General features: G+C 38.8%; 1 protein-coding gene and 1 non-coding gene across 7 annotated transcripts in view; both read left to right on the top strand.

Annotated features, from left to right (window-relative positions):
- The window catches only part of LOC126852823 (eukaryotic translation initiation factor 4 gamma 3-like), a 38407-nt gene extending 16194 nt beyond the window's left edge, over positions 1–22213 (top strand). For 4 of the 6 annotated variants that reach the window (XM_050598028.1, XM_050598026.1, XM_050598030.1 and 1 more), the window contains 23 exons: positions 3884–4236; positions 4346–4609; positions 4770–4899; positions 4982–5173; positions 5385–5605; positions 6170–7127; positions 13331–14151; positions 14230–14334; positions 14535–15053; positions 15190–15266; positions 15417–15588; positions 15697–15982; positions 16109–16212; positions 16330–16505; positions 16717–16766; positions 16909–17141; positions 17445–17617; positions 17842–17921; positions 18137–18378; positions 19532–19675; positions 19756–19831; positions 20067–20216; positions 20408–22213. In XM_050598028.1, the coding sequence (XP_050453985.1) occupies positions 3884–4236; positions 4346–4609; positions 4770–4899; positions 4982–5173; positions 5385–5605; positions 6170–7127; positions 13331–14151; positions 14230–14334; positions 14535–15053; positions 15190–15266; positions 15417–15588; positions 15697–15982; positions 16109–16212; positions 16330–16505; positions 16717–16766; positions 16909–17141; positions 17445–17617; positions 17842–17921; positions 18137–18378; positions 19532–19675; positions 19756–19831; positions 20067–20216; positions 20408–20622 (5741 nt within the window). In that variant the 3' untranslated portion in view covers positions 20623–22213. The remainder of the gene's footprint in view (positions 1–3883; positions 4237–4345; positions 4610–4769; positions 4900–4981; positions 5174–5384; positions 5606–6169; positions 7128–13330; positions 14152–14229; positions 14335–14534; positions 15054–15189; positions 15267–15416; positions 15589–15696; positions 15983–16108; positions 16213–16329; positions 16506–16716; positions 16767–16908; positions 17142–17444; positions 17618–17841; positions 17922–18136; positions 18379–19531; positions 19676–19755; positions 19832–20066; positions 20217–20407) is intronic. The other 2 variants (XM_050598029.1, XM_050598027.1) reach the window with 1 other exon arrangement.
- Positions 17219–17359, top strand: LOC126853245 (small nucleolar RNA SNORA53). The gene has a single exon (XR_007687927.1). It is a non-coding gene; the product is annotated as a small nucleolar RNA SNORA53 (small nucleolar RNA).
- Positions 22214–22266: the final 53 nt, after the last annotated feature.

Below are 22266 nucleotides of genomic sequence, written 5' to 3'. Positions count from 1 at the left end.
ACGTGGCTCGTATAATGAGATATTGAAAATTCAAGATTCGAGAAAGACGCCAGGTTTCTTGATTTTATTCCGAATTTTAAACTTGCCCTCTTCTTCGCAATATGCTCGATTCCTAAAATATACATCAATCGCCGATTTTTTTTGCGCGTGCAACGTCGAACGAAATCGAGGCTGCAAACTCGAAAGGCGCGAATCCGTTGACTTGCTCCGTCATGGATACGAAGACACCCGGTGACCGACGGGGAAGCAGAGTTTATTGCCGTCGTCTGCTTTCTTGCCGCTCGTTTATTTATTATTCTCAACGGTTCCTCGTCGTCGTCCTTGACTCGGCATGTGACCTGCGTTAACGTAATTTCGAGAGACCCCGGGGCCCCTCTCTTCTCTTGTCAATCGTTGAACCTTTTTATCGCGCTGCATCGCGACAACACCTACGTCCGAAATATTGTGCGAGCATTTGTGTGAGCGCGATCATGAAACGGTATGATGCGAGGCGCGTTATTTTCGAGCGCACTCGGGATAGTTAATCTGACCCGGTAACCCATCTGTCAGGAGTCGAACCGTTTGTGTCTATTTGCGGACGCACGAGTTTGAGCATCGTGTCGCGCGTCTCTCTCTCTCTCTCTTTCCTCTTTTGTCTCCTTTTCTATCCTCTCTTTTCCTCTGCGAGAATAAGTACAATACCGTCGTCATGTTAAAACGATATACAACGTATAAAAATATCTATCTTAATCCGACAATTTTATAGAATTTTTCGTGCTTTAATTTACCAATTTTTTTTTCTCAGGCGAGACACGATATTTATTAAGAATTATTTTTTAAAGTTTCTTGTTTGATTTTGCTACGTTCTTCGTCGGACGATTAAAGTTAAAAAAAAAAAAATTGAGTGCCTGTGTAATTTATTCAATTTTTCTTATCGAATAGTCGGGCGTTTTTCCTAATTTGCAGGTATCGATATATCAGGACGGCTATTTAGGTTAGTTCTTAGCGCCCCTGGACGGCGCTTTAGACAATTCACGATATAGGTCAATCGATAAAACGCTTTCCACCTTGTGCCGCCACGAAGGTACGTTCGATCCTTTTCCTTCACGCGATACGTCCTGTTCCATCTCGGTCTTTTAACAACGAGACAAATTGCTAAGCGACTTAAGCGATTAGGTCCGTAAACCGAAACATTATTTCCAAAGTCGTACGGCCTTCGTTACGTTCGTCACGAAATTAGACGCTCTCTCGAACACATACTCGGAAACAAGAAAAAAAAACATCAATATACATTAAGGAGAAACTACATCAATTCACACGTGAAATTTCAAAATGTATTAAATTTATCAACTTTTGACATTTCTGATCCTTACAATTCCTTCTTGATATCATCATACATATTTCTGAGATTATAAAATTTTTTTTCTGGAACCTTGAACGATTTTGAATCTAGATTACAATAAAATCTCTCGAGGGAGACGTTGAAAAATTAATTATCGATATTAGTACTTTTCTTTCTTCATTAATACAATGATAAAACGTGTCTATTCTTATCGACGCGAGCTTCCGTTTTGCTGATGGAAAGTCGCTCATTATCGCTACCAAACATCATCGCTTATCATTATTACGTACGTGAGGGGGAGGAGAAAGAGGGCTGAGAGAGAGAGAGAGAGAGAGAACATCGGAAGGAGATAAACTAATAATTGACGACGTTATTTCTACGGTTCTCCTTGGAGAGCGCGATAATATCGATGCACCGCGCCACGTGGCTCGTTTAAGCGGCGACCTAACCTAACCTAACCCCATGACGCTTCCACTCTCGCTCGCATTGCAGTGCCGTAGTCGCGCTTCCGATTGGCGCGTTTCGTGCCGCGCTCCGTTTACGCTCAATGTCGCCCAGATCCCAAACCAAAGTCGACCCGGAAAGCCGCGTGTGCGCCACAGACGGCGCATCATCGTTCAGCGCCGAGAGGATGCGGCAGTGGGTGGGGTGCGAGAGCACTGCATACGTCATTCACCGGAGATGACGTCGTACGTCGGCCCAGGCGCGGCTCGCCGCATTCCGGCTCGCGTTCCTCCTAAGACCCTAACTCGATCGATGTTGATCTCGCCGTGTTGGCTTTGTCTCGATTGACATTCTCTCTACTCATGGTGATCATCCTGTCCATGGAGAGGGAAAAAAAATGAAATGCAAAGTCTTTTTATATAGGTCAAAAAGATTGTTTTTTTTTTTTTTTTTCTCGAATAATATATATTTTTTAATAAAAATATTTTTGAAACTCGAAGTATAAATATAGAAAGTTATCGATTAGATTCTTGTGTCGAACATATTAACAAATGTGAACTATCGAGAGGCGCGCGCTTCCAGTGATGTCGCTCCTTTACTCGAATTGATGCCGTCGCAGGACGACAGATAGCAGCACTGTTCCCCGGTCCCTGCCCACATGTGCAAAGATGGCCGTCCGCGAGGTCGGTCCATCGGTGCGTTCGCTCACGTTCGAATCTCGCTGTCACGCCAACGTTGTGCTCGCTTAAACGAGACCGCTTCTTGCGAGAATCGGTCCTGGCTCGCGCAGCTTGCGAGGGACACCCGAGGAACGAATCCACGCAACCTTTCCGCAAAAAAAAACGGTGAGCAGGCGCGCGGACGCGGCGAACGATCCCATATTTTTCTTCGACTCGAGAGCGAGACACGCGTGTAACCACCGTAGTCCGTACATTCTCATTCATTCATTGTTCCCTCGATCGGTTCAACGCGAAGAGAGGGCGAGGGGATATTCTTGTGTCTCGAATAACGGAATTTTCGCTGCAAATCCGGAAGTAACGCGGATATCGGGGATACGATAACGATATTACTCGGCGCGTGGTATATCTGGATGTGTAGAAAACGTCGACGTCAACGTGTCGTGTGTCGTAGGTGGTAGCGAGTAATTGCTATGTAATTGGTACGACGAAGAAATCGGGTATGGTGAGAACGACGCGCCGCGAGAAAACGTTAACAAGATCCGGACGCGATATATGTTTCGGGAATACGAGCGCCTATAGATAACTTATCTATATGCTGTGTAAGAGCTCATGCAATTAGTGTCGTCGCTGTGTTTCTCATTACCTCGCATAATACTTTTCTTTAAGAACTTCGCCTTTGTTCTTTTATTTTTTTTTTTTATCTCTTAAGTAAGAGAGCTTGAAATCACAAATTATATATTTTAATTTCGTTATCTCTTTATATAAGTATTTTTATGCTCTTTTTATAACCACAATTCTTAATAATTGTTATATAATTAAATGAGTCTTATATATTTCAAGAGATGAAATCAAACTTTTTCTTGCATATCTTTTTCTCTCTTCATCTATTTAATTTATATATATATATATATATAAATTCAATAGATGAAGAGAGAAAAAGATATGTAAGAAAAAAAGTTTGATTTCATCTCTTGAAATATATATATATATATATATATATATATATATATATATATATATATATATATATATGTTGTGTACACATAGACATATGCTAGAGATTTGATGTTAATTCTTATCAGAATAACCGAAAGCACAATGTCTAGCACAATATACTTGCAACAACAAGATTAATCAATCTAAACATGATATGATTCATTTCAGTTTCCGGTGTATGCATCTTGTGTAGATGGGCACAGCAATTTTTGAATCACATTTTTTAAAGTCAAACAGATAAATATTTGAATGGGGAAATTTAATGTTAAAAAAATAGTTGATTATTTTGCATTATATTGTCTCCTTGTATTCTTTACTTTACATATTTATTAACTGTATCTATCGCATAATGTCTTGTACACATTAAGGATCAAATGATGCAATCATTTTATATTACATATATATATATATATATATATATATGTTATAAATCTTATTTCAGGATCGGAGTTTCATGGAAATTACAGCGCCCAACCAGGGGGCCAGGTGGGTGGAAGTGCAGCGAGTAATGTAGGAGTACCTACGGGTAGAGGGCCGCCGCCGCTGGGCGGTATACAGTCGATAGGACAATCCGCAGCGGGTATACCGTCGGGAGGTCCCGCCGGAGGGCAAGCACCTTCGCAAGCACCGACACCGGGAGTGCAATCACAACCGCCGCAAGGTCCGGCACCTACCACGACACCGCCTGTCCATACACCGTCACCTCAGGAAATGGGAAAGCAGGCCCATTTACAGACGCAACCGGCGTCTTTACAACAAGTTTATGTGCCGGCGCAGAATAGGGCGGCGTCTCAGGTATATGCATCGTCATTTATACATAAATATTTTTATGGAAGAAGAATTAAAAAAAAAAAAAAAAGAAAATTGCGCAAAACCGGTTTTTATAACTTCTTGTATATTATAGGGCTATTATCAAACGGGTCCAAGGCCGCAACAACCGCGTGGTATTAATCATAGAGGTGGCCAGAGCGCTAGTGGAACACCAGTAGTCGGGATGACTGGAGTAGGTGGAGGCGGAGGGCAACCGCCTGCGTTATATCCACATCATGGTTTACCGGTGCAGGCTGGTGCGATGTATATAAGTCAGAGTCAAGTCCACGGGCTTCATACGGGACCTCATCAACAATCGGTGTATCCCATGAATAATCAAATACATCAGATTCATCAGGTACTAAAACGCATACCCTATATTTTGATATATAAATATATAAATATAATTATTATTATACATTTCTTATATTGTACACGATATCCTCCTTTTTCTTTTAAATACATACTTATAGTTGAATATGAGAAATGCAATGCAAAACTTCTTTTTGCATTTTCAGTTTTCTGGTCCACCACAAAGGCATCAGCCACATCAAAATCCGTCGTTTTATCATCCGTCGTTTTCACCTCAAATTATAACGCAACCAGCCCCTATGTTTGGACATTATGCGGCCGCCCCTCAGCACGGCTGTGAGTTATATTGCTATTCACAATCATTACGCGTCAAATCGAGACAATTTCAACTATGTTAAATGGTCATGTTTTTTGACAGATTATTACGCAACGTCAAATACAATGAATTTGGGTAGGCCGAGTACAAGTGCAGTCAGCGGTGGAGCGCAACATGTTACAAATCCACTGGCCAGTGCTCAAGGTGCTCCAGTTGTACCACAAGGTACGCTTCAGCAACCTACTCAAACAGCTCAACCTCTGCCTACAATGGGTATACCTCTCCAGCAAGCTGGTATGTTGCTCTTAAATAAATAATTTAATACAGATAAACTTGTTATTGTATATCTTATTTTGAATCATAATTATAGAATATTTTAAAGAGAGTAGATATATTATGTTTTTATTATTACATTATTATGTTTTTATATCATATCATGTGTGTTTAATCTAACGGACCTAATTTTTTTTTCTTTTTTTTTTCGGGCAATGTTTTCATAATCCAGGTTGGAATTCTAACTTTAATTCTTTAGACGTGTACGCGGGACATAATGGTGGTGCGACAAATGCTAACAGTGCTACTAGGTCTCGGAAACCTAGAGGACAGAACGCCATTTTGGACATAGTAAATCCAATAACGGGCAAAAATATAAGCGACGAAATTTATAAGGATAACGAAACTACGCAAAGTGGTGAATCCAGTAATCGTGAAACGCCACAACCACAGGTGAGTTGCGTCCAAATATATATTGACAATTGGCTAAGAGAGTTTAGCATACAATGAGCCTATGGTCTGTAAATAGCTAATGGTATAACGTAATGTATTTTATTCTTGTACATTTGCAACTCGACTCTCATAGTCAATTGTTTGTATTTGTATCTGTGTACCCACACGAGCCATGTCCTCTAACGAATTGTTTGAAATTTTTATACTTGAATAAATGAAAATGATCAGATTTTTCAAATACATTTAATATATACATATGCAAGAGAATTCTTTTTTTACATTGGTGTCGTTTTTTAATCTCGATATGATCTGATATCGATGAAACGCGTATTTTTTTTTTTTCTTTCTTTCCTCTCTCATTTACATATCTAGCGAGGATTCTATGGCTGTAGGGTAACAGATGTATAAAGTCTTGAATATTTATTTCGTTCATCCAAGTGCTTTAGTTTTGATTTCTCTCGCCCTATGATTTGAGTTTGGAAGCCAGTTTTTAGTTGTCAAGCGTAATGTTTGAATGAATAGCACGTGTCATCGTCTATCACGCAGATTTGGTGATTGTTACAGAATAATGGTGCGGAGGTGATAGCCGATTTCGCGGCTCGCGTCGCGAAAGCCGCGACCGAGGAGTCGGACTCGGTATCGACGAGCGCGCCCGAAACGGCGCCTAACACAACTCAAACAACGGCGCAAACGTCGTTATCGAACGTTCATAATACCAATTCCGCTAATGACGCGAATAGTCAATGTAATACTGGTCCGCCTATGCCCACGCAAAGCATAGCCGGCGCTGGCGCTGGCAAAACTGTATCTACGATAGGTAGTCAATTGCTAGGTACTAGTAGTAATGTGGGGCAAATAGAACCCAACACGGCCAAAACGACGGAGTCGAAAGCGTTGCAACTCCCCGTGAAGGAGTTCCAGCCTAGGAGCGAAGTAAAGAGCGTGACGATCGAGGAATCGCCCGTCGTTCCCTCGGTGGTAGCCGTCGCGAATAAAGATCCTGTTTCCGTGCAGCTTACCGCGCCGACTGCTAACACTGAAACAGCGACAGTGACGGCTGAGATCACCGAACCCGAGGCCGTCGGGTCCGCGGCTGCTGGAGTCGGCATTGGACCAGAGCCTACTAAGCCTGTCAACGCTTCCTCGTCCAATGTAATACAGGCATCGATCGCTCCGTATTGGAGTAACGTTAATCCTACCCAGGAACTCCCGAAACCGTCCGCCACTGCCTCGAGTGCTAATCTCGTTCCTACCAGGGATCCATTCCCTAACTTATCCAAGGCTACGTCGAATTCACCGCCGAGGAGGAAACTTAACGCCACCGAGCTGCCTTCGAATACCAAAGAGCAAAAGGAGAGAAAGACCCGGGAGAAGAGTCTCGGCTCTCGCGGTACCACTCCTACGCCCGTTCAAGCGGCGGAGCATCACCATCATCATCAAAAGGCGAACGGCGACGCAGCCGGCGACAAAACCGAAACGGAGGCGCATCCCAGAAATGAGATTCAGCAGAAATCCACGGACGGTGAGAACAGCTATCTTTCTCAATAATATTTTATTAAGTATCAAGTTGAAGAGAGATGGACGAATATTTCCGAGTCACTCTAGTTCTCGTGTCACTTTAGCGGGACTGAATATCGGGCCATTTTTTTATTAAAAAATAATCGTACGCTTAGTAATAGTTTTGTATAATCTTTGGTTGTGCGAAACTAATCATTTTGACACCTATTAATCAATCAAATACATCGTCGATTTAAAAATTCCAAAGAGAAAGGAAATGAAGGATAAAACAAAGCGCAAATTCTGAATCATATGCTCGGGTTACGCCCATGCGAGTACAGCCTTGAACGAGTTTACTCAAGGCTATATCCTCCTCTCTCTTTCCTCTTCTTTCCTTTACTCGCAAGTGGAAATTCATTCGAGTCGCGATATTATCGATCACAAGTAAGCATATGGTAGCGCGTAAATATTATTCATTAATAGAAAAACGAATATATTCTCTCTCTCCGAAGATCTCTTGAGGTCGTTTGAACTTTGCGCTGTGCGCGTTAGCGATGTCACCCGCGATAAACGTAGTTTCAGCTGTCTAGATAATTTTCGCGCATTTTTTTTTGTTTGCTCGCGTCAACGATCCAGTCGCACAATCTCTCATCATCCTTCGTTATTCGATTTATTATACGCCGAATACTTTAAAAAGGATCATCGATAAATCTTTGCTCTTATTAAGCCGATTGGGCTTAAATAAGGGCAAAGATGTATTATACTAGAGAACTTATTACTAGACTTGCAGTAATTTTTAGCTATCGTAAAAAAATGCATCATAAAATTCCGATGACGTTCCAAGCATGCACACACGCACACGTATCTCTCTAAGCTCGCACAAAATAAAAAGTTCCCGCACGTTGTCGTTTAGGAACTTTTGCGTCGAAGAAGCTCGGCGCTTCTCCTGGAGAGGGCACACCCCTCCGCATATCCCAACCTAACGTAACCCAGCCTAACTCTAACCTCTAAAAGCCACGAGGAGATCATCGTGGTTTTCGTGCTCGGTGCGTCTTCGTATTACGGTTGGTGTTGCTTACTCGGTGTCACGCACTTTCATCGTCTTCCCTCGCGTCGCGAATTTTCACAACTACGGTAATAACGACTTTTCGAAACACGCCGGCGTATATATACGCAATTTCTCGAATTTTTCTCAACCGTTAATACTCGATGAGGGACGCAAAGTGGTGCGAACGCCATTGGGGCAAGAAAGTGTTTTAAATATTACGTCTCGATTAATTCAACCGAATCGCACTCGATTTCTATTTCGCATCGAATACCTCGCGCGCGAATAAACTTGAGGGCAAACGATCATTTTTCAATTCTCGCTTAACGAATTTTCGAAGGAACCAAAGTGTCGTGACACCGTGTTGTTGTTGATATTCGCGGTCTTGAAGTGTCCGGTATTCGTGTGATTTTAGTACGAAGTATGCTTAAATAAATAGCGTTTAACTATTACTTATGACGTGAAGATTCTCCCGTTTGAAACTTCTACGCATCGATAAATTAATAATAAATAATAAATTGTATTCTATTGTGTGTCGCGTCGCAAAATTAAGAGAAAGGGTAAGATACAACTTTTTTTTTGTATGTTTCTATATTTTTTGTTTATAAGTATTTCCTCTGGAGTTTCTTGCGTCCCCCAAAAAAATGTATTTATCCCTCGCAAGAAGGACATTCGATTTGCTCGTTCGTATTGTTTATAATATAATAATAATTAATTGTAATAATAATTATACTTGTATATTTTATATTGAACGCGATTCGATTATTCACGAATACACGTGTTTCGATGAGATTTCGAAAAAAGGGGACATATACGTGTCCTTAGACTATAGGACGCATCTCGTCTATCCTTTTTCTGTCCTTTACTAATGATTTTCCCGCCAAAAATGTATTGTTGTCTCTTGTCTCCGTGAAAATCCGATTGCATGCACGAGACAATCTTTTTTTAAATTAAATATATCTGATTTCTCACTGAATGTAAGAGATTGAAAGGTTTGCGCTATTTTTTTTTTTTTTTTATCATGCTTGCTCGCTTTTCGTGGAAAGCTCGAGAAAATTGTCGCGAATGGCATTTCGCGTCGTTGCGTCTAAGGTACCGAACCCTCCCAACGATCGTTATGGACAATAGAAGCTTTCGCCCGTCTATCTCTTTTGTGCTCTACGATAGAAACGTGTAGGAACTTGGTGAAGGAGGAGACATGACAAGGCGAGGCGAATCGAGCCGAGTCTAGCCGAGTCTCGGGAGACGAAGAAAGCCGAAGACGGGTGACGCGGTTGCGCGAAAATGGCCGATTCATGGCGAGGATGAACGAGGCAGGATTTAACCGGCGACGCGCGGGGCAGGAAGGGAGGGGGAGGGGAGGAAGTGACGATATCGGGTCCTCTCCTTCGTCGTCGAGAGACCGGACGGCCTTCAGTAGCCAGCACGTGCTGTGCTAGCCGGTCGCATTTTACACTCCGCTCTCTTCTCCCAATTCTTTCCCTTCCTTTTTTTATAATTTAATTTACTTAAATTTTTTTTTAATTTTATTTTATTCCACATCTCTCAATTGTGATCGACAATTTTAAGGATCGTGTTCTCGCCACGTCGCTCCCTTTCTCATTTTTTTTTTTTTTTTTCATTTCCCTCAATCACGTTACATATTGTACACATCATTTCGTCGCCCACGTAACGAATACGCTTGTTATATATCGTTTCTCGCATCGTGTTACAGTCTATATAATCAACGTCTATCGATATTTGTACATACATTTCTTTTTTAATTTAAACGCAACGAGCGCCCTATACACGCGTCGTTCTTTCCATTTTCCTCTGCCCGTCTGTCTTGTCCCATGAGAAAGTCCCTCCTGCTTTGTCACCGATCTCGTTCGAGTAATCTTCGAGGAGAATGGGTTTCGATCTAGTGAATAGTAACACGATTGGAAACGCGAAGCAGTGAGGTGCGGAAAAATCAACGGTGGAAGAGACGATCTTGCGATCGAGATGTACGTATTAATAGTATCTTTTTATCATTTCGGTGCTCCTCGTGATTAAAAGATGTCGGTATCTCTCGCTCCCTGGCAACGTGGTCCCCGACATCTTGTAGTCGGCGAGACGAGACGAGGCGAAACGAGCCGAGACGAGGCGGGTGCGCGCGCGCGCTCCTTCGTTTTTCCTCTTATCTGTCTTATTTATTTCAATAGATTTGTAAAATTATATGCGCGATTCTACGTGGCGGTCTCGGGCCGATAAATATCGCGCGATCGTGCCGTCGAATTTTACAAAGGCCGAGCAAGTATGGCCACCGTAATCCGGTTACTTACACCAGTACTTCCGGTACTTTATTCAGGTTTTCGGACACGTATTTTCGTTATTAAATAATATATTTATGTAATATCGCCTATTTATCTCACGATCCATCTCGACTTTATCGTAGGATTATTCAGACGAATTTTTTATCCACCACGTGGACTCATCACGTTTCAAATAAAGTCATATGTTCCTCTGCGCATAAAACGCTCTCGGATCGTTTTTAGTGGCTTTAAAATTACTTAGTTATTCTTGACGCGATTGAAATTTATAGTCAAATTATATTATCCGCGGCAAGTATATTTAATAGAATTTTATCCGAAAGGAAGGCGTTGCATGTGCCGTTTCGCGCGGTGGTATGTGGCCATTTTGTGAATGATCGAAAGAGAATACCGCACCATATTGGCACATCCGAGGTCCGTCCTTGGTGGATCGATCTTCGTAAAACCATCTTTCGGTAGAAACCATTTTCGGACAATCGGTGAATCTTTTCTTTACGAATTTTTACGAAAGTCCTCGCTCGGTTTTACGCGAGATTGCATTTCGATTTTCAATTCCCCGATAAATAACGAGTGAAAAATTTATTTTATTAAATATTTATTAGTTATTACTTTATTAGATTATTCCTCTCGATTTTTTTTTTCTTGCGAGTATGAAAGGAATCAATCTCGTCTGTCGAAAAGCTTGAAGCATCGAAAAAAATGCAACATATGTAGCACGATTATCGGTATTTTTTAACAAAAAATGGCAAAAAATCACGGCGACAAATAAATCGATGATATCATACGACATTATATATTAAATCATACGAAAATGCATGCTCCCATCCGTTGAAAGGATTTTTTTTCGCAGACCGGGGTCACGGCCGCGCGTGTGGTAACGCAGAGTGCGTGCGTACGTGCATGCCGTGCGTCAGCGTGCGCACGCGCTTGTACGGTTAGAACCTCGGCTAACGCCATTTCACGAGAACACGAGGCGTGCGTGTGCGCCAAAAAAAAAATGCAACGAGACTTTCGGCGCCACCGCTGCCACCGCCGTTGTCGGATCGACAACCTTGAAGCCGCGAGTGAAAGTCTTCCGCGATTTAGAAAAAGTCGTCGGAAAACGCGGCGGCGGCTCGATCCGCTTTATAAAACATCGTAGGAGATTCTTTAACGAGACCGAAAGAGAGGGCGTGTGTCAGTTGCTTCGCATTTCTCGTGTTCTGTCGCGTATAAAAATATTCTCGAGAACACGATAAAGCGCTCTCTCTCTCTCTCTCTCTCTCTCTTTCTCTCTTTTTCGACGAATGGTATTTGTAATTAATAATAATAAAAAAAAAAATTATATCACCGCTGGACGTATTTTTTTTTCATTTGCCGATAACGAGAGAGAGAGAGATACATATACTCGCGTGCGAATTTTTTTTTCACTTCCATTCGTTTTGCGCGATGCTCTTTGAGCCCCGACGAACGTCCGCGGCGATAGACAATTCGCGCGCGCACGATCCACGGAGCCAGCCATCGTCTAATTATATCGTCTTTCTCGAAATTTGCAGTCGCTTCGCGTCATCGCTCTTCGCATTCGATCGTAAACGGCGCATCCGAATATCTACGGTGATTTTTATTTATCGCCGTGGGATCGATCGATTCTCCTCGGAGACCGGCCGTCTTCTCGACCTGCTTTTGTAAAACGTGACTTCAATCTACTTTCGTGCGCGTCGAGAGACTCGAATCCGAGACGATTGGTGAACGTATCGCGCGCGCGTCCAAGTAATTAGCCGATTTCGATAATCGTCAACTGGGAGAGATCAAACTCCGTTGATCAAAAAGAGTACCTATGGAAGGATTCCGATCGATTCTGGAAGAGGATCCCACGTTCACGAATAAATAAACGCGAATGGATTCGGGAATTATTTTTTTTCCGGTCGGACGAGTCGCTAAAATTGCGCTTCAAATGCGCCTGCTCCGTCGCACTAACCGAGGAACAGAACTAATTTAAGAAATCCTATGTCGTGCCTGTCGGTTTGCGCCAGTTCACAGGTTAAAATAGATGCGTGAAAGTCGTCGGGCGCCGCGGCTAGCCAGGCCCGAGGGTTTTCCGAAGTGTCTCTCAGTCGGAGACAATCGTTCGCGGGGATCGTCGTCGTCGTCGTCGTCGGCCCGTACGGTGGATTATCGTCGCGAATTCTCGGATCGAGATCCAAGTCGCGAATTGTTCACGACGAATATTGTATCTTTACCTCACGTTTTATTGTAATCGACGCGCCTACGTTCGAGGACGAATTGCCATATGTTCGTTATTACTACGTCTTGTCGTATCGATGAGATTATTGACGAGAGAAACATGCGATCCTCGTTGCGCGTTCGTGTCGCATCTACGCCACGTTTTTGGCAGGGATTTGGCAGGTTTATAAATAAATACTGAATCAGTGCCGCGGACGCAAGCGGGAACGGCGACAGAAACTCGAGCCTCTCATCCCGTCGTCGAAGATGTGAGAGTGCACGTGCGCGCGGACACATGCGAAACATGAGCGACCGAAGAGCGAAAGACGGCGGCGGCAGCCGTGCTAGCAGCAGCACGAGATCCAGAAGTCGTAACCGACGAGGATCCCGAGATCATGGTATATGAGATCTGCGATCGATACACGTCAGATCAGACTCTCGGGTCAAAACTCCACTTGCGATGAAACGCAACTTTAATCGTTAGACTGTCTCTTCCTAATGGCGGGGTAGAAAGAAAATCTCGTTCTTTTTTTCTCAAGCTTTTAATTATCACAATTTATACTGTGGTACAGTAATACAATAATATATACATTTGTTGAAATTACGCGTGCAAGTTTTTTCAGCTGTCTTGATATTTCCACGTTCGTGTATTACTTTTATCATATGTGTTCTCTGATTTTTTTTTCTTAGGTAAAGCTATGCAGAAGCAAAAGAGCAAAAATAAATTGAAACCTCGCGAGCTGAACCGGAAGGGAGCGGAGAAAGAAGGCACGGATATGGATGCCTTCGTAAATAATACCGTATCGACGGCAAAAACGACAGAACCCAAGCAAGACAACAAGGAGCAACATGTTCCGGCCCCGAGAGACAGTAATAAGGAGCCCGCTAGAGAGATCAGCAAAGATATCAAGGAGAAGGACAATTATGAATCCAAGAAGGAGATTCTGCCTGTTCACTCCGTAAAAGCTGAGAAACTCGCGCCTGCCGAGGTGCCTAAGGAAAGCGCTCCCGTACAAATGCTGCCTCAAAGTGTAGACAAATTGTCGACTAGCAAAGAATCTTCCCCGAAAAAGGAAGATAACGTCAAATCGAACACACAGTTCGATGATGTAGTCGACCATGCGTTTATCGAGGAGAACGCGGAATCAGTGGAACCGGTGGTCTTGGATCCGTTGGTCGCGCAGAAAAATGAAGAGAACTTCAAGGCCTCGGCATTCCACGCGTCAAATGATGAAAAGCCGGCAACGATAGTAACACCAACGATTACGGAGAAGAAACAGCAAGAAGTCAAGACTCCTAGCAGTAACGCGTCTCCGAACGAAGTTTCCGCCACGCCCAGACAGCCGTCGCTCAAATATGACTATAAAAAGGACCAATGGAGTCCCACAAATTTAAGCGGCAAGAAGATCTATGACCGCGATTTTTTAATGAAGCTTCAATTTGAGCCCAACAGCCGGATCAAGCCGCCTAACCTCCCTAATTTACAAGCCGTTCTGAAGGATAGTTTACAGGTATGATTACTTGTTGCTTTTACACATATATAATTTATACACGTATATGTTTAATGTTTTAATACGTCATTTTTACAGAATGCGCATAATTCCGTGGATTTGAGAGCGTTTAAGGATGCAAACATGACCAGGCATGACTCATTGATGCCAGGATTTGCGAAAGCAAATATGAGCACGCGACCGGTAAGTCTAATTAAGGCTAAGAAACAGGATAGATGCTGAAAAGAAAGTGATTGAAGGATAGATGATGCTTAGTAAAAGTAGTGGTCCGAAATCTTTTGATGGATAACATACATTTTCTGACTGAATCTTTTTTCTCTATTGAATTAATTTGTCCGATATCAACTCTGATATTAATACAAGACATTTCTTGTTTTACGCAGCCACCAACAAGTCGTAAGAGCGATCGGGGCAAACCAAAGCCAAACAAACCAAATGTTATTCACGTTTCTTTATCGCTCAGAGAAGACGTGAAACTGAGAGAAGCGGAAAATGCGTGGAGACCGACCAGATTAAATCCAACCAATCTCACTGAAGAGCAGACAAAGACAGAAGCTCTCTACAAGAAAGTACGAAGTGTATTGAATAAGCTCACTCCACAAAAGTTCAACACGTTAGTTGAACAGGTTCGGAGTTTAGAGATTGATACACCGGAGCGTCTGCAAGGAGTCATCAACTTAGTTTTTGAAAAAGCTGTCGATGAACCCAGCTTCTCCGTGGAATATGCGTTAATGTGCAAAGAATTGGGTATGATGGAAGTTGCGGGATCCAATAATCAGGATAGTTCCGTCAACTTTAAGAAACTCATTATCACACGTTGCCAAAAAGAGTTTGAGAAAAATCCGATTGACGATGTCGAGAGGAAAAGGAAACTCAAGGAAATCGAAGAAATCACGGATCCTGTAAGTATCTTGCGTAATGTATTCTATTTTGCAACTGTGTTTTTTGAATTTTTTTCTCCAATAAAATATTTTATTCTTACATCTAATATGATGATATCCTTATATATAATATTGTTCTTTTGCATTTACTTCTTAGGAGAAGAAAAAGATGATGCTCTTGGAATTTGAAGAGGAAGAACGTCGTGTACGTGTAAAATCCGTAGGAAATATTCGGTATGTAAATGTTTTATTTTCATTTTTAAATTTTGATATTGTTTATAAGATTATATTATTATATAACTCCGTACGCGCATATGTAGCTAGGTGTAAAGATAATTAATGTAAATTTATCATTTATTAAGCATATTTATTTTATGTTTGCAGGTTTATTGGAGAATTATACAAACAACAAATTTTGACTAGTAAAATCATGCACCGCTGTATCCGTCATTTATTAGATCAGAATGATGAGGATAATTTGGAGTGCTTATGCAAGTTGCTAACAACTATTGGTAAAGACTTGGAATCGAAATCATCACCCAACAATGCTAATGACGTAATTATTCATATCCTTCATATTCTTGAGATCTATATTAAAAAGATTTGTTGATGACAATGAAGACTATATTATTTCAATCTATACATTTTGTTTGTTTTTATTCAGGACATGCAAGAATATTTTAATAGAATGCAAGAAATTGTTACCCGAAGCGCACAGAATAAAGAAGGACCGGGAAATGTAAAAATTAGTTCGAGGATCCGTTTTATGCTTCAAGATGTTATAGATTTAAGAGCAAACAAATGGATTCCGAGAAGAAATGAGAACAATCCCAAAACAATAGATGAAATTCAAAAAGAAGCAGAATCCGAAAGACTAGATATGCAAGTCAATAGCACTTCGTTAAACCCATCACGAAAAGATGATCGTAATAATGACAGGAAAAGAAATCGTAAGTTTTATAATGAGATCCATTTGCTAGCCTTGTTTATTAAGAACACATTATCTGCAATGACTCTGACAGTAGTGTACTATAATTATTTTAAAATGAATTATTATGAACAATTTTTTACGCTAGGTGGACCAGGTGGTGGACCTAGTGATGATGGTTGGAGTCAACCAGTAGGAAGAGTAAGACCCGCGACATATTCGGTGGAAACGGCAAAATTGAAAATTAAAACTGTAAGTAATACCGATTTTTATAGCACGAATATTTATTTTTTAGCTCTTTTTGCTATTAAAGTGCCAATATTATTAATTTTATCATTAATTTGTTTTTTGTTTTTGTTTTTTTAATAGCCACCGATGGACGATATGCAACTTGGCAACAGGGCATCTTATCTATGGAGATCCCGGCTGGAGATCCCGTCCAATTCCAATTCCAAGACAATAACAAACACAAATAAATTTGCCTGCTTGGACAATATGCCGAATTTGGACCAAGATAAAAAGATGCCACCATTACCACTCTCTGGGTAAGATATCCTTTCAAACACATGTTACTTCAAGTTGCATTGCAATCATTTTAAATTTTATTATATATGATGATATATAATTACAGACTAGAGTTTCTGAATCTTCTAAAACTTACATGATTACGAATGAATTCTGACGTTTTGCAAATTTTAAGTTAACATTTAAAGGCATGTTGAACAATCAGTTATACGTTTCTATTTGTTATTATAGGTCAAGATCAACAGGTCCAAGGGAAAGTAGTCGCGACTATAGATCTTATGGTATGTTTTCTTTTTCTTTCTTTCTCTTTCTCTCTTATATATACAGACACGCACAGAGATATAAATTTATTTTAATCTAACACAACATATCATAAAAAAATATTCTTTGAAGAAGTAATTCTTACGAGAAATATTTTTATAGACGGTAGGAATTCTCGGAACGGCACTCATCAGTCAAGCATGGCAGGACCGAGTAGAGAAAGTCATTCATTACTTGACAACTCGCAAAACCGAAATGTGTCCATGCTTCCGCCTGTATTAAAATCCGCATCAGAATCTGGCGCAATTAGCCGTAAGCCTTCGATGTCGGAAGAAGAATTCGTAAAAACTCACAACTCCATAATAAGTCATTACTTTGAAGAACAAATTGTAGAAGTAAGTTTTCTAAAGTTTTCTAAAGTTTTAATATATATATTTTAGTGAGAAGAACGAAGGTATTGTGGATCAAACAGTGCACGCTCCTTAGATCCATCTCTGATTTAATAAGAGATGCTTGAGTCATTGGTGTGCTATAATATGCAATACCTTCTTTTTGGTTTCTTATAGTAATGTTATATCGTGACGCTACTCGTATTAACCAAAAAGAAGACAATGTCATTTAGAGAATTTTTTAAAGAATATTATTGAAAATTAATCTAGATTTTATATATAATTTGAGCATAATTTCTTTCTGTGCAGAACACGGTACTAGAAATCCAGCAAAAGTTCGATAATGCAACATTCGTCAAGTTTACCCGCGAATGTATTAATTACGTTTTGGAAAAATCATCTATCGAACGAGAGTTGATCTCCAAACTTTTATCCCATCTGCTTAGACGAAATATTCTGCATGTAGAATGCTTCAAGAGCGGGTAAGTTATTCTCCTCGTTTATAAAATTATTTTTTCGTAAAATCATTTTGCCATATATTTTGTGTATTAATTAACGATGAAAATCTTGTAGTACGAAGTAAAGATATATAAAAGATATCTTTGTGCTCAGTTTGCCAAAAGGATACTGATGTTATCTGCACATAAATTTCATCGTAACGCATCAAATTTAAACTCTTATCAAATACAAATAAATTCTATTTCAGATTGGAAGAAGTGTTGGAAATAGTGGACGATCTAGTTATCGATATACCGAAAATCTGGACATACCTAGCGGAAATATTATGTAAGTAAATATGTATACATTTTTTTGTCACTGCGCTGAGCGATATAAGATTGAAAGAAAAATTTTTCTTCGATGATGACTATCCACATCTTATACCATAGAAAAATGCCATGCGGGTGCTATAGCTCAACAGGCCTGAATTCGAGAAATATCGCATTTTATTTGCGTTACTATACTTCAAGATTTATTCAAATATATGTTAATTTGTGTTGCAGCGCATCCTATTCAAGACGAAGCCGTTTCTCTGTATCAAATGAAGAGCATATTTGTAAGCTTGAGAAACAAAAGCAGAGAATCAAAGAATCAGAGCTTCGTAGGAAAATTTATCGGCGAACTTCTAACAAAAGTATCTCACAACAAAGGGGGTAGATGGGTCGCCGATAAATGGGATCAAGCTGGACTTAAACTGAATAGCTTGATTAACCCAGAGGATGTCGAAAAGATCACCACGGAATACGTAAGTGTTCCTTACGGTGATCGTCACAATTATAACTAAACTTATATATTGTGAATGATTGTAAATGTTGTATATATGTTTTGTATGTATGATGTGTGTATATATACAAATTTTATTTTTTGCTGTTTGCAAAATATTCTCTCGTTATTTTTATACTATCTTTTTTTCTTCCTTGCAGCTTTGCTTCTATAAAATTGAATGGTTATTCATGTATATAAAGATTTCAGATAGCTTAAAAACATCCACTAATCATGAATAACCACTCAATGAGCAGTTGTAGTATTAGTTAGCCCATAGTTATGTGCATTATTTATTTATTTATTTATTTATTTTTTTTTACTACAAACATAATCTTTTATTAATGCTTTTATTAAAGACACATTCACACATAAGCACACATACACAACTACAGGGGTATATATATATACATATATATGCATACATACACATCTTGCTTTTTAAATATTTTTTTTTATATATTTTATATTAAATGAAATTATACTCATTTGTACAGATTACATGCACTATGTTTGTGCACATTTCTACAACCACTAATTAATGCACAAACACAAATTAATGTATATAAATTATAATATATATATATTTTTTTTTTTTTTTTTGTATTTTGTTTGAGGGATATATATAGATAACTCTCTAATAAAAAAGTGTTTTTCTTTTTATCTTTTCTCCACTCCTTTTCCTATTTTCCCCAAAACACTTTTATATTAATTATTATTGCACTATATTAACTGATTTTATCAAGATTAAAACATGAAGATCAGGATACGAAAACAATAGTTCATGAATTTATAGATATGCAATATTTATTGCAACGAGCACATGTTGGAATTTCAAAATGGTATGAGATTGATGGCTTAATTACTACTGATTTAAAAAAATTTATTTAATATTTTTACTTTTCTATTTCTCATCTTGCATTCATTTTTTGCATTTCTTCCGCATGATTCTATCATCCTATTTTTTTTTAACTTCTATTCTTGCTAATGACTTTCTAATTACCTTATCATTTGCACTAATGGGTGTATTCTTAATAGTACATTTTTATATGTGTATGTATCCCGAACTTCTCTTTTTTTTTCTCTTTTTAAAGATATAATTTTCAATACTTAATTAATTCTTTTGTTATTTCTAGAATTTGGAGTTCCTATCTGGTGATTATAATAGTGCCAAAGGGTCCGCTACAACTGATCAGCTCTCATTAGAACAGGTTCAAGAAAATCTTACAAGACTTATGAAAGAAAATACTTCGTTCGATGAAATTTGCAGTTGGATAACTGTAAGTACATTTTTGTTGGTACATATGCATTTTACACAATTATACATTGGCAATTTTTTATAATCAATTTGTTGTTTCAGGCAAATGTTGGTAATAGAGATAAGGATCCCAAATTTATAAGACATTTAATGACTGCCATTTTAGAAACTACATTAGGTACATATTTTACACTATGTTTTAAAATATTTATTATTATAATTATATTATTATTAAAATAATAATAATAATAAAAATATATATATGATGATACATTTTGTTTAGAGTAAAGATATATATGAATTATCTTTGTGTTGTTTTTAGCCAAAAGGATACTGACATAACTTTTAAAGACAATTGCTTTAAAAGTTTTCTGTAGTGCTATTCTAAATTACGTTCTTATGTTTGTTTGCAGAACGACATCACGGTACGTGGAAACTAAATCTGGATACTTTTGCGAGTTTGCAAACTTTGATTCAACGATACGTCGATGCGAACGAATTATTAGAATTGCAATGTCTTTATGCAATTCAAAGATATATTAAGAAAATCGAGTTTCCACCAGGTATGTATATGGAAATACATGCATATACAATAACATTATGAATATGAATTTGTCATAAAAATTATATATATATATATATATATATACATATATATATATATATATAAAATGTGCGTACTATCACATAAATGTAGAAGCAGATATGTATGAAGAGTGTATGGAATTGACGAGTCTTGTTATTTTGATTATAGGCACTCTCGTTCCCATTATGAATCGATTATGGATGGACAATGTGATATCCAGTGACGCGTTTCTGACGTGGCATAAAAAGACTCCGGAAGGAGCAGATGTCGAAGGTCATAGCGTTTCAATTGTCGCACTTACGTCGTTTTTCACTGACTTGCAAGAACCCGACGATAATTCTAGTGTCGAAGAATTATCAACTAGTGCGAATCAGGACTGTTGACGATATTGTGATCGATTACATTATCGTCTATTAAAAAGACTCAAATACGCGTTTCCTCGTTAAAAAGAAAAATACAATGCTCGAAATCAAATTGCAGTTGTTTTTTTTCTTTTTCATAACAAAACTATTAAAATGCAGAAACGCGTTTCCTAAATAATGAAAAAACAATATAATAAATAATAATGAAGTGACACACGTGAAAATGTATGTAATATAATCTATAACTCTTTACAACTCTCTACCAACAACTAAAGAGTGAGAAAACTCTGACAAAAACAAACAGCTGTATATGAAATAACCGCGAGATGAAGATAAAGTTTAACTATTAATTATTACAGAACTCTATATATGCAAAATAATTATTATATATAATTCAATAAAATGGTTCAAAGTTTAAATAAAGCAAAAAAATGACTCGAAAAAATAATATCGTGTTTCTTATGTAAAATATCTCTGCTGCGACGTAGGTCGGCTCAATAGAACCGGAATACGCGTCTTTTTTCCATGCTTGGAATCGGGACTTTCAACATCCGATATATTAGTCTGCTATATCACGAATCACACAACCGAAGTGCTTGTTACACGATTTAGATAACAAATTGCAAATCGGGATATGCAATCCAAGTAGGTCAATTTTAAATGAATTAAAATTCGCGGAGAGTAAGGGAAATGCAACTACCGAAATAACCAAGTCTGATATTGACAGCGACATGGTTCTTCCTATTATTGTATTGAAGAATATGATATATATATGTATATATATGCATATATCAAAAGTATATATACACATTTATATAACAAAATTTCTAATTTATATCTTTACCAGATATAAATTATAATAACTTATAATGTATCATAAGAAAGGACACTCATGAAACACGAGGAGATGGGATTGAACGAAACCGAGGGATATATATTGCGGAATTAGGATCTGTAATCTAGAGAACACGTTTTGATGAAGTTATATAAAGAAAAAAAACGAAAGATTACAAATGGTGTGCATATTAAGGTACTATTTTTTAACACTAGCTATTTATAATCGCAGAGAGTGAGAGAGAGGGAGAGCGGAGCGCCATTTGGATGTATCCACGTGGTAAATGCTGTAGCGAATTGTATAAAATTGTTATTAAACTGATTTGAGGTACAGCGTGTGAGCTCATCTTTGTTTCGAACGTGCTCGTAGATAGGAGAGACTGATTTTGCGTGTGCGTGCGTGTACAGCTATCGAAGAACATTACGTTTGTCTGGCATCTATCGTTGTCAAGTGCCGATCATACAATTTATCGTACCTGTAAAAGGTAACTTAAACATTCGGAAAATATTACAGACATTTTTGAGAGGATGAACGTATATTGAAGATATATTCTTGCGAAGATATATCGAGAGAGAGAGAGAGAGAGAGAGAGAGAGTGAAAGTGAAAGTGCGAGAACGAGTCTTTGCTTCGGTCTCCCCCGAAATCATCTATCAGAATCTTCGATCGACCATTTTTCGAAATACGAAACGTACAGACGGATCGATACAGGCTTGATTGAAATTACTGGAACATACCTATATATATTGTATGTAAATATATATTATTATTTAAGTATATTAACTGTTTGTAATGTTTCATAATTTCTTCTGTCGTTTTAAACGTGCGAGTT

This window comes from Cataglyphis hispanica, chromosome 11 (genome assembly GCF_021464435.1).
Source record: "Cataglyphis hispanica isolate Lineage 1 chromosome 11, ULB_Chis1_1.0, whole genome shotgun sequence".
NCBI classification, from domain to species: domain Eukaryota; kingdom Metazoa; phylum Arthropoda; class Insecta; order Hymenoptera; family Formicidae; genus Cataglyphis; species Cataglyphis hispanica.
This window is presented reverse-complemented; position numbering and strand designations above follow the sequence as displayed.